Here is a 12855-nt window from a genome sequence, read left to right as displayed (position 1 = left end):
TTAAGTATGGAGGCGTAGGGAGTCTTTAATTTCCACGCCCTTTATGCACCTTGTCTTCCTTTGACCAATACTTCCATTTCTTTGAAGTGTCGGACCCCTTCCATTTTTCCTCTCTGATTTGTGTTACAGTATATAGAGGATGGTTGCCCAGTTGTACGTCCTCTTAAAACAATAATCACCACCATCAGAAGAAGTTAATTTATAGTGGTCTGTAATTTCAATGGATGAGCCTGTATAGGTGATAGAATCTATAATATATCCTGCCTTACCATCACAGAGAATAAATAGTTTGATTCAAAAGTAATGGTGCTGTGTTTTTATATATGCTTGAAAGCAAGGTGTCCTTTGAACAACACTAGACTCTCATCCACACACAAATTAGCAAATGGTACAATATGGGTTTGAGAGTTGCCTTGAAAGGGTCAATTATCAAACGAATTTTTTTAAGGCTATCACCTTTGTTGTGGTTTTCATAGTCAGTAAAATGGAGAACGCCGAGTAAAATTAGATACCTGTCAAATGACGTATCTGCAGGAAAATAGGGGCATGCAGAAGGGGATCACGGGACCAATGTTCCTGAATAGATAAATGTTTATTTCAAACCTTTAACAGAGTCATAGCAATCGGCATGAACATTTCTCTAGAATTTGTATTCACCTGTACATTTGTATTTAGTCTGGAAAACAAAATGGGGGGCTTAGCCTCGACTATTTCTCTGTAAAATGTATTTGTTTCATCTGCCACCTTAGTTAATATTTCATCATTGATAAATAGTTCAAAATAATCCTGTTCAGGGGATTTCTCAGTTGAGAGTGGTATTAATCATCATACCCGATTATGGATAGGAACAAATTTATTATTAGTTCATGTAAATGGTAATCATAATACTGGATAATATTTTCTTCTCCCCGAAGGAATATTTTCCCCACTATTGCTATCTGAAGATTCATCAACACCTCCACTAACTCTTCCATCACTAGCAAAATCAACACTGTACTCTTAAGCTATGCATATAAAATTTGAAAAATAAATGGGGAATACCAGGGTAAGACCCTGACGGATGTAACGCATGCCTCAGACTGTGTGATGCCTTTTTGTGACAACCTCCATGCCAGACCAACACAAGATGAATTATAATACGTGTGACAATTAAAATTAACATGGTTCAAACCTAACAACATTTTATGGCCACAGAGTCCCTATGTTGGAATGGTGGCCCACTCTCTGCGGGAGAATAAAATAACAACTGGAAGAAGAAGAAGAAGCGACTACTAAATGCATTAGCCATGTGTCTTGGTAGGTGTGCTATACTGAGAGTCAACTCAAGACCTTAGCGGTCCCTTTGATGTTAGTCAGACTTCTGGTCGGTGAAAAGGCTTCCGCAGCGCCAAATAGTTCCCTAGGTTTGTTACTTGTTCCTGAAGTCAGGAGATTCCTTCAGTTTGGTTAGGTATTCTGGTGAACAGACTTGACGAATTAAAAATTTTTGCCCTGTATAAATATGGAAAATATATCACAGGTTGTATGTTATTCAGGTTCGTTACCAACTCTTCTATTTCATACGTAGATGGCTATGAATAGTTATTGTTCTCAGTGGTGCATGTAGCAACATAATTATTTAATATGAGATTGATATCTTATTACACTGTGTATTTAGTAAGCTTTGTTCGAGTTCATTCAATTGCTGATAAGTTCGCATAATATTTGCGACGTTGAAGATGGATCCAAGAAAACTGTTGGCAGTACTGGTTGCAACAGCATGTCCATTGTCCAGTATTCATAATGGCTGCCAGTTGTAACACGTGTGTGATGCTGTGGCGCTTGAGTCCCCTGTGAAATACTTTAAAGCTAACAAAAGTGGAGAAAAAATAAGTAGGAAATCTAAACAAATTGTTTTAAACATTTACAGTAGCCTACGAGATTAGAATCCGCTGTGGACTGTGGAAGACTTGGTGAAAAAACTGCGCAGCTGACCGGCGTTTCTGTGTACCGGTACAGTGTTTACGTTGCTCGCGTGGAATTTAAACTTCACGGAAAATCCAAGTCTCCAACGAAAGGTCGAAAGGGAATTCTTATGTTTCCTTGTGGTACTATACCGTATACTCTTCTGTGGCTGTTTATATATGTCGTGAGTCTTACCGATGACACGTTTCTGTAGAGTCGCTGAACATTTAGTTTTAAGAAGTGTCTCAATATGTAAACAAGCAATCAGGGTGATAAAGAAAATGTCACTCAACTAAGGTGCATGCAACATTTATGTGATAGAAAACGTTTGCTCGTTTGGCTGTTCATCAGTAGGCCTACGTGTCAGCTTAGTTCGAACTATGCACTCGCCGTAAATAAAACAGGAAGGGCCTTAACACGGAATGGGAATCGGATCCTTGGCATATTCGCTGATAATAATAATAATAATAATAATAATAATAATAATAATAATAACAACAACAACTTGTACTTTACTTTATATTCGTAACCGCCTTCTACCTGCAGAAATGTTGTCATGAAGGGATCATGAGTTCATTTTTACCTTCCGAATGGCGAGACTACAATACACAGCATTCCTGGAAACATTGCATTTTGCAATCTCACTCACGGGTGGGTTTTTCTGCTTGTTGAACTGTGAGAAACTGCCACTGACAGTTGTAGCACGAGAGCGGAATCATATGCTTACGTTGTAAGTCCCCATGTGCCTCACACAAATTGCTTTATGAAATAAAAATAAACCTTGCTTCTCTTGCCTCGGTATTCGTCAGTAATCTGTAGGTAAGTAAGTAAACTCGTGTCCTCATCCAGAGGGGTTGCAGCTCTTTTCAGGCACACCCCCATTGGAGGTGAGCTGCATGTACCATTTCAACCACATACCAGCCCTCCCGCCATTCTTAAATTTCTGGCAGTACCGGGAATCGAACCCAGGCCCCCGAGGACGGCCGCTATTAACACTAACCGTTACACTACGGAGGCGGACAATCTGTAGGTTTTACATGGTAAATAAAGGAATAAATATGTACGGTACGTAATCAAAATACAGCTATGTGAAAGGAAGTGATTTCTTTTGATGCTTCACTATTTGAGAATAAAGTACTTGTCAGATAGACGCACAACGTTAATAAGAAGCTGGTTGTGGCGGAGATGGAGAACGGAGACGGCAAGGGGGAACAGGGGACGTACTCACATGCGGAAGAATACTTTTCCTAAGCTCTTGACTTGACTTTCAGTATAGTTACCAACTGATGAGCCCAAATTGGCACAATGGGGCGAAATGCTGGCAGCCAAGAATGAGTTAGCTGGAAAATGTATACTGTAATTTCCAATAATGGATCAATGTTATTTGAATTATGAATTTTTCTCATTTGGGACAAATATTTCAAGTTCCCATTGAAATCTATATCAATATCTGGATGTACGACTTGTTTTCACAGACAGTTCTAAGATTGAAAACAATATTGGATGCTCATTCATTTCCAAGAATGTAAGCATCAAGACCTTGCTTCCTAGTGTGTTAAGCGTATATACTGCAGAGCTCTTCATCATGTTAGAATCTGCAGTTCCTGTTGAGGCATGAAGAAGGCCATTTTCTCATGCGTACCAACTTCTTAAGCTTTCTGCAGTCAATTGATTCATATTTCCTGCAACATCTGCTGATGCAGCAGATCTATGATCTTCCAACCAGGTAATGTGATGCTGGCACACCTAGCCATGTGGAGATTGGAGGCAATGAACTTGTGGATTAAGCTGTGAAAGAAGCTGTACTTCCACCACCTAGACCTATGAACGTACCTGCTAGGGATATTTGCTCTCAACTACGCTGAATCATCCTGGCGTCCTGGAAATCAGATTGGCTAGCTATCTGAACTCTCGACAAGCTGAGAGCAATAAGGAGACAACTGCCATGTAGCGGTCCTCTTTCTGGCCTTCACAGAGAGAGGTTGTTTTGTGCAGGCTGAGAACAGGTTATGGAAGATCTTCACACTCTTCCCTCTTAAAGAGGGGAAGACCCTCACTGTGTTCATGTGATGCCAAATTCACTATGGCCTACATCCTCACACAGTGTGTCAAATGCTCTAGCCTAGGATGGAACTTTGGCCTACAGTAAACACTCATATATACTAGCTGATGAAGAGAATACTGTAGATTTTGTTATTCACTTTGTGTGTGACAGTGGATTAATCAATCATATATAAATTTCAAGTGTTCTGTTACTTGGGGAACTTACATTCCCTTTTGATGTGTTTGTGTCCTTTATGCCTTAAAATATATTTTGTTTTATTTTTAATTCATTTTCAAATCTCCTTGAATAATCATTTTAAAAAACATTGTCTCTACTTGATTTGTTCAGAGAGGATAGTTACCTAACTCTACTCTCTCTTAAAACAAAAATCACCACCACCACAACAGGGCGCTCGGAGATAACAAGGACTGGGATTCAAAGCTCAGATACCTGCCATAAACTGCAAGTTTGGCCATGTTCAGTGGTGAAAAGAGCGCCACCACTGGTTCATGGGTGACTGGAGATGCATGATATGGCGTGAAGAATGACGCTACTGTATACCACGTGGCAGTCAGATAGAAGGGTCTGGGTGTGGCAAACACCAGGTAAACAATACATGCCAGCCTGTACCATGTTCAAAGTGAAATGGCAGATGTGGGGTGACGGAGAAAGTGAGAGTGTGTGTTCATGAGTGCGTGGGCAGGGTTAGCGACAGGAACTTGACCCTATTGTAATACTATATAGCAGGGTTGGCCACTAACGTTACTTCTGGGAGCCGCAAATTTAGGAGACAAAAAATTGGGAGCATGTTTAGAAAATGGTTTATAAAATGAAGACACGTTTTTAATTTTATAACAAATGAAGGAACATTTATTTTCGACACTACACAGAACATTATTTTTCAGATAAACATCAAGGAATGATATTTTACTTTTGAGAATTGATTTTTCTGAGTGTTCATTTTTGCTGTTAGTTTTTTTTAATCTGGCTGATAATTGGCAAGCGCAGTTCGCACAATTTCACTTAAATGTTCATCAGTTTGTTCAGATCGATATGTAAATTTAATTAATTTAATCGTTGAGTACAGTGATTCACACACACACATTAGTAGTCCCAAAGATTGAGATTAGTCTTTTGGTACACTGTTTTGTTAGTGTGTATTTTTCTTCTGGAACATTCTTCCAAAATTCTATGGTAGAAATGCCACTTCGTTTGAGTCCTTTTAATCCTTCGTCCTCTTGCAGTTCTTGTAGCTCCAACTCTACAGCTGCTGTATCCTTTGTTATTGGTGATGAAACAGGACTGCCATCGCTCACAACATCAACAGAAAAAGGATTTTCCAGGAATGATCTCAAATCATTAACTCTGCCATTGATTTCTTCAGCACAGCACACGACTGCCTATACGTGAACGCAACTGGCTTCACCTCATGACACTGGCTCACTGACACACTCTCCCGCTCACAGCACTATCAAATGAAAGGCGCCGGAACTATCTTCACCTCCCATGTCTTACCACTGATCTACAGCGCTAATAACATTAAGCCGCACATCACTGCTACTGACTGACGCCAGCCGCGAGATGTTGTTAGATTCCATTAATTATATCATCTAATTTAACTCTAAGGTTGGTGTCAAGAGCCGCACAAGACCGACTCAAGAGCCGCATGCGGCTCGCGAGCCTCGTTATGGCCAGCCCTGCTATATAGAGTATATTTAAAAGACAGGAGGATATAAGGACGTTGTGATCAGCTGTGAGTTGTCTATGGTAGAAGATCACTTTGGAGTTGATCGCTGCGTATTTCAGCACAATAATACTCAATGCCATTAAACCAGATCTGTTTGTAAATGATTTATGGGTAATTAGGTTAAAGAAATGGACTGGCCAGCCCATAACCCCAACCTCAATCCTAGTGAACACCTCTGGGATGAACTAGAAAAGCGACTTTGCTCCAGACCTCAATGACCCACATTACTAACTATGCTTGTTACAGTGCTGCAGGAAGAATTTCTACGACTTTCACAAAATAAATACTAAGTATACTAATTTGTGAGTTATCTGTTCTTCACTTTTGTGCAAAACACAGGTGTGGCAATGCTTCTTTAGGAGGTATTCTCAGTGTTAGTGTGTGGGTATAACAGTTTAAGAATCCTCAGTAAATGATAGGGAACAACACTTCAAGCACATGAATAACAGCAAGAATTAAAATACTCACTTCTTTGTTGTCTAAACAACCATCCATTAAATTATATAAATGAGCAAAAATGTCCCCTAGTCTAAGAAAATATTGTTGAAGACTAACAGAAGACTAACATAATATGGGAAGACATCGTAATACAATTACACAAAGAAAAAATTTGACAACAAAAGGAAAAACACTGCTGCAAAGCAATTTAAATGACATTAAGATCACTACAATGGAAACTGTTCCAGGCAGATCTTTAGAAAAGCTACAGAGGAAAATAAACATATGCCCACATCATGGGACCTTGTATATCAAATGAATAACTTGAGGAGCAATAAACACCATAGAATTGGTTCTTAACTGTTGATGAACTCAAAGAAGTCCATGGTGTATATCTCCAAATAAACAAACATTAAACATTAAACTCAAAGAAGTCCATGGTGTATATCTCCAAATAAACAAACATTAAAAGTTACAGAGAGGAATATTTTATACAGTGGCACTCCTCTTTAAGCTGCAATAAATGGTGACTGTCAAAGAGCAAAAACATAAAACTTAGGAGTAGCAGAGTTCAACTATACAACCAGTGCACAGTGCGTAATTTCAGGAATCTAGCCGGCCAAAAATCGTATCTCGGAAACTAATGGACCGATTTACATAAAACTTTGTATGTAACTGCTATTATTGGAGATAATTAAGTGTGTGGTCAATCAAGTACAAAGAACAAATTACTACGCCAGGAATAGAATTAGTAATCTTTGTAATTTTAATCTTTTTACGTTATAGCTTTAAGAAATTAAACAGATGTTAATAGTGGGACATGCTATTTAGAATGTTTAAAAACAGATATAGGAATACATGTACTTAGTCATTAGATGCAGTTACACCAGAATCCCTAACTTAATTGTAATTATCTCCTTCAGCAGAACCACATACAGGAGACTCATACAGTAAGTTGAGCACTTCTCGTGAAAGCGGAATCAACTTTCTCCTCCCTGATTTCCTTAATCTGGCAATGCAAGTGTCCGATGATATAAGCAGCCTATGGAAAAGGTCAGTATTTGTGTCCTTTCTGGAAGTTTTCCTGTTATCTTTATTCCTGGTCTCCTGGGCTTCCACGGAGAGTTGTCCAATAGGTATAATACAGTGCCTAATTACCTCCTCTCCATGAACCAAGGGTTTGTGCAAAGTTACAGGCATGTAGTACGATTTGTATTTTTGTAAGTACAATTGTATAGTTTCCTTTGCGTACGTTCCAAATGTTACTTTATCAATGGCGTACCGACATGAAGGAGTTTCTAAGATGACACGTAGATGGTTTATTAAATTTAGATCTACTCCAGTAATATCCGCAGAAGTGAAAGCCTCTCTGAAGAATCTTCTAGCGTTTTCCATCATTGGTATTGCCAGCACTTTACATCGGATATCAACCAATAGACCCGTTTCCTCCCTGAACCGAATCTGTATATTCTTCTTTCTTCAACCAGTTTCTTCTCCTCGGCATCTCTCATTTGCCACTTTCTTACGTCGAGTCTGTACACTATATGTAAAAGGCATTCGAAACATCGAATCCATGCATTATGTGGTCATAACCCAAACTTAAGCGTTGTTGGGTTAATTACTCTTTCAGTCACTTCAGGAATATTATTCATCCCTTTGGGGGACACACCACATATATAGCACCTTTGGGAAGACTGATAGGAAGACAATGCACTGCAGACTTTTCCATCCACCACAGTGAAGTGTAGCTCATGTTCAACCGCTCTGTGAACCGCTTATATCTCACTTCTGTAGTGAAGTCATTTACAGTATTTATTTATTATGTGTGTATTTTAGGCTTTAAATCAGTGTGTAATTGTATTGTGTTGAGTGAGGGTTATGCGATAAGCCTACGTGTACGATTTCTTTCTTTAACATTAATACTGTGATCTTTTATAGTCATCTGCTGTATTTGTTTATTGCGTCTTTTCTCTAGCTTTTATTGTCTGGATACATTTATTAAATGCAATTAAATACATCCCCCGTTCCTCGAGCCCATAAAATTATTTATCTATTTTCTCCCTCAATTTGCCTTATATCTCAGTCATGAGGTTTCTTATGTGCCGTAGTTTTCCTCTGATTCTGTACAAACCAAAAGTGGCTCCTGTAAACCCCGTGTCCCCTTTAGTTCATAAAAATAATTTGTAGCTTAGTTTCTTCAGCCTTTTGTCTTGAACTTACATACTGAATTTCACAAATTTATGTGCGGCTGTTTTCCCATGATAGCGTTTCTCAATGCCATTCGATATGGCAACCCTGTTTTTCTTAACATGGAATGAGCTATAGTACTGGCAGGCTCATCCTGACGTTGTGATGCACGTCCTCCTGCAAGGCTCATTCTCTGCTCGAACCAACTTTTATTGTACTTCAGCAATTTGTCCCTTTTTCTACTATATTTTGTCCAGCGTGATCGAATTTTAGCGCGCAAAATACTGACAGACTTCCTTATTGACTTGGATATATCCTCGGAACAATCCTCAAAGCCTAAATGTTCAATTACAACATTCGCAATATCATCGTTCCGCTTATATTCCCTGCTGTTCCTCAACAGCTCGAAAACTGACCTCCGGGTTAGAGTACATGGCTTCTGAAAAAATTAATTACTCTCGTGGTCGTGCCTGGTCGCAGCAAAAAGTCACAATTTTCTATTCATTAAACTATAGATAACTCCTCAAAATACTTTCATTGTGGAAATCAAAGGCAATCCATTTTGAAAGTCAGCTCTGTATAATTAGATAGCTCTTGGACACCCCTGTACCTGAATTTTAAGTGCATATTCCGGACAAAAATATAGTAATTTTCAGAAAATGCTACACACTATATAAAATGCATACCTTCATCTACTGTAATCACATTTCAAGCTAAAGAAATATTTAGTTCTGACGTCCTTACTGAGCCCTCACATAATAATAACTGCGCGCTCGCCTCGCCAGAATATGATGCCCTAACGGAGGAGAGCCACTTTAGGCCTTCGGTGAGATTAGATAATCAGACAGCGCGACTTTCCAATACTTAATTACTGTACCCAAGAGCCTTATAAACACAATTCACAGAAAATGCGCACCAAAGTAAAGGGTTGAAAATCTTATTTTTGGCCGGCTGGATGCTAGAAATTACCCACTGTGCAGTGTAGGCAGCTATTACGTATGCCATATTCTTGATCTTGATTAAAGATGTCATCCATTTCTTAATATTCTATTTTTCATTTTAGATCTATTGTATATGTATGCAATAAAAATTTGGGATCTTAAGAATCTCGTACAAACCATTATTCCCTTTATCCAAACAACGGTTGGGCCACATTGGCCTAGACTGCTAATAAAGAAGATTTAATGAAAAGCTCCACAAATTCCAACATAATCCCAGGCAATATGAGAGTGACTTTAATTTTAAGGATTTGAAGAAATTATAAAAATGGGCAAGCTTCTTGCTGGCAGCACTATAAAGAGTGCATTTTGATAAGCATTATGAAAGCATAAAATGCACAGCTCTCATTGTAGCAGCAGTAACCAGGTCAATATTACCATCAGATCTTTACTGCCAGCAGTTCTAACATGGTGGTGATTAGACAGAATTTTAGTGCTATAATTCTGTACAGGCTCAATCAACAGTATAATGTCTGCAGGGATTACAGGGAGGTTTTATGGTCCACTACTTCATACACTACAGTTTATAACTGGTTTGCAGAGTTCTGGTGAGGAATAATAACTCTCAAAGATGAAGAGCATACATTTGCCCTGCAACAGTAGCAATTTCAGAAATCATTACTTGTGTGCAAGTCATGGTGAAGAAGGATTATCATGTGTCTTACAAGGAGTCGGAAGTATCTCTGAACTTTCATATGCTGCAAGCCTTTCCTGTTGTTTCAATAACTAAGGTGATTTAAAGTTGCATATATATCAATATGACCCACAATCGAAGTGGCTAATGACAATTTTGGTCTCTCAAATGGTGCCCCTTGTCAAGGCAAAGCATGGTGAGAGTTTTTTCTTAAAAGAGACAATTTAACTTCAGCAACAGAAAACAGTCACCGCCAAGTGGAATACCACAGTCTACCTCCTCAAAGCTTTCAGAGCCTGACAGAAAAAAATCAAATTCTAGGTTGAGAGTATTTCTGTCCCACCACGGCAATACCCAGGTGCAAATGCTAAGAAAACAATGGAATTTTTGCAAAAAAATCAGGAGTGGAGCTTCTAAACAATCTACCATTAAGTCCAGATCTGGTTCCCTGAGACCCTTTCCTTGTTATAAGCTACAGAGGGGGCCATCAGTTTGGAAGTTGGGAAGAATCTGTTGCATCCTAGACCAAGGTGGTGTCATCTCTAGAGAAAGAAGAGAAGGCCTATATAAAAACATGGTTAGGTTTAAGATGCAGGTGGTTCTGAAGGCTGCAACTTTGTATCCACAGTGGGGAAACTACTTTGAAAAGTAATAAGCATAGTTGGCAAGTTATGAATTAAGAAGTTATCAAGTTATGAATTAAGAAGTTATGAATATAGAACTTGGAATATTAGATATCTTTGTCATCATCATCATCATCATTTTCCAGCTCCAGTTTCCTGGGTGTGGTGTACAAGCGCTTGCCACTTCTTCCTGTCAAAGTATAGTTTCTGTTCCCCTACGTCCTCCCACTTGGCATTCACCTTGCTGACTTCCGATTTCACTGTGTCTATCCATCTATTCCTTGGTTTTCCTACTGGCCTCTCCTCTTTCACTTCTCTGTCAAAGTAATTCCTTGCTGTTCTTGTTCCGTTCATTCTCATAACATGTCCAAACCATTGTAGCCTGTGTCTTCCTAAAAACTCGGTAACAGGTATTTTGATGCCAGCCTCCTTCCTGTTTGCTTCATTTCTAATCTTGTCCTTCCTGGTCTGTTGGTTCACTGATCTGATGAATTTCATTTCTCTTGACTGGACTTTACTATTTGCCTTGTTATGCAGGATACACGTTGAAAATAAAATTGAGAAGCTTTCTGAGTCCTATTAAGTATTTCCTGGTTTACTGTGTTAGCTTTTGAAATGATATTTTGAAGGTATTTGAAGTTAGAAACAGACTGCAATAGAGTTCCTTTTAGATTTTTTTTTTTACAAAGATTAGATATCTCTGTATAGTCAAAAAAATCTCACATTTAATTTAAATTAATATTTTTCAGGACTCGATTTTGTAAGCTATCAGCCGATGGCAAGTTTAACAACCATCATTTTGATGGTAACAATAAGCACACTAGTATTCATAAAACATCCTGAATTAAAATGAGCTCTATGTGCAAACGGGCTTCATTAATTATTATTTTTTTTAGATCTTGAAACATCTTACAATCTGCATCTAATAAAACGTAAGCAAAAGCAAGCTTGTAGTTTTACGTAACTGGTGATATCATGATCAAAGCCACAGGACCTCCAGTTTTACGTGGAATCCCAACCAAAGGGATGTGACCTTTCATTTCAAAAGTCCTACGTGCACTGGCTGGGATTTGAATCATTGCTGCCTCGTTGAGAAGCCAATGACTATGCCATTCGGCTATCACGCCCTCTGATTATATGTGGATGATACAGTTGATAATTATGAGTAAGGAGATAAAATAAATAAGGCTTATTAACAAAGTCATCAAGAACATACCAATGAAGAAAACATCTGACCCTCTCAATCACTGCACTATCAAAGAATAAATGTTTTAGGTACCTCTCACGCAGCTTGGCAGACACACTGTATTAAATATTAAAGGACAATTGAAAAAATATAAAGGGACCAGAAAAGTATAATAAGACAGCTATACAATGAGAAGTGATTTACCTTACTTACAGAATAAATGTTAGGCTATATATTTTCCAACAATGACTGATGTTAAGATTAAGGACCATCACTTATAGATTACAAGCTCTATGAAGGAATAAGAGATCAATCATTCATATCATCACATGGTAAGGACTGAAATGAAGAAAGGAAAGCAATACATATAATCAACATAGAAAATATATGAAAAGGACTAATATAGCCCATCTGTCCCAGAATCATTATATCTCAACACATAGGTAGTGTAACCCAGAAAAAGAAGCAGCCTATTTAGAGTTGCCCATAGTTACTCCTTGTCTCACCATCTCTTATTTCAGGAACAGAATGCCGTAAGTCTGTCCAAAAAAAAAAAAAAAAAGAAGAGAAAGGTCTAATGTTAGCAAAAGCAATATCACTCAGCTTGAGAATGTGTGGTCACAAAAGTTATTAATTTGCAACATGCTGTATGGACCAATCAGCCATTTCTAAACACAGGCTGTCTTATAAGAGTGCTTTATATAAGTTATCACAATAGACAGTGAAAATGGGGAGGAAAAAGCACTGGTGCTTGTTGAGCATGCTGGGGAGATACCTGAGTTACTGACCTGTAGATTGCAATCTGCAAACTACTTGTTTCAGCTTCTTTTGTCCCAAATGTAAGGTGGTCTGGTTTACCTGACACGTGGGCTATTTTCTGATGTTGGTTTTCTAATGCTTTCCTGTACATCTCGAACTGCACTTTCTTTAATCTGAAATCATTTAATTCATCTTTCTTAACTGTACCACCAATTCTAAGGTTGCAATCTCTAGTTAAATATACTATGAACATAAACAAAGAAAAAAAAACAAACTTGAAGAGTAGTCAATGATT

General features: G+C 38.3%; 1 protein-coding gene across 2 annotated transcripts in view; it reads right to left on the bottom strand.

The window, feature by feature from the left end:
* LOC136873948 (nuclear receptor-binding factor 2) overlaps positions 1-12855 on the bottom strand; it is a 57990-nt gene that overhangs the window by 26017 nt on the left and 19118 nt on the right. For both annotated transcript variants that reach the window (XM_068227604.1, XM_067147335.2), the window contains exon 3: positions 12590-12733. In XM_068227604.1, the coding sequence (XP_068083705.1) occupies positions 12590-12733 (144 nt within the window). The remainder of the gene's footprint in view (positions 1-12589; positions 12734-12855) is intronic.

Source organism: Anabrus simplex, chromosome 5, assembly GCF_040414725.1.
Source record: "Anabrus simplex isolate iqAnaSimp1 chromosome 5, ASM4041472v1, whole genome shotgun sequence".
Classification (NCBI taxonomy): Eukaryota; Metazoa; Arthropoda; class Insecta; order Orthoptera; family Tettigoniidae; genus Anabrus; species Anabrus simplex.
This window is presented reverse-complemented; position numbering and strand designations above follow the sequence as displayed.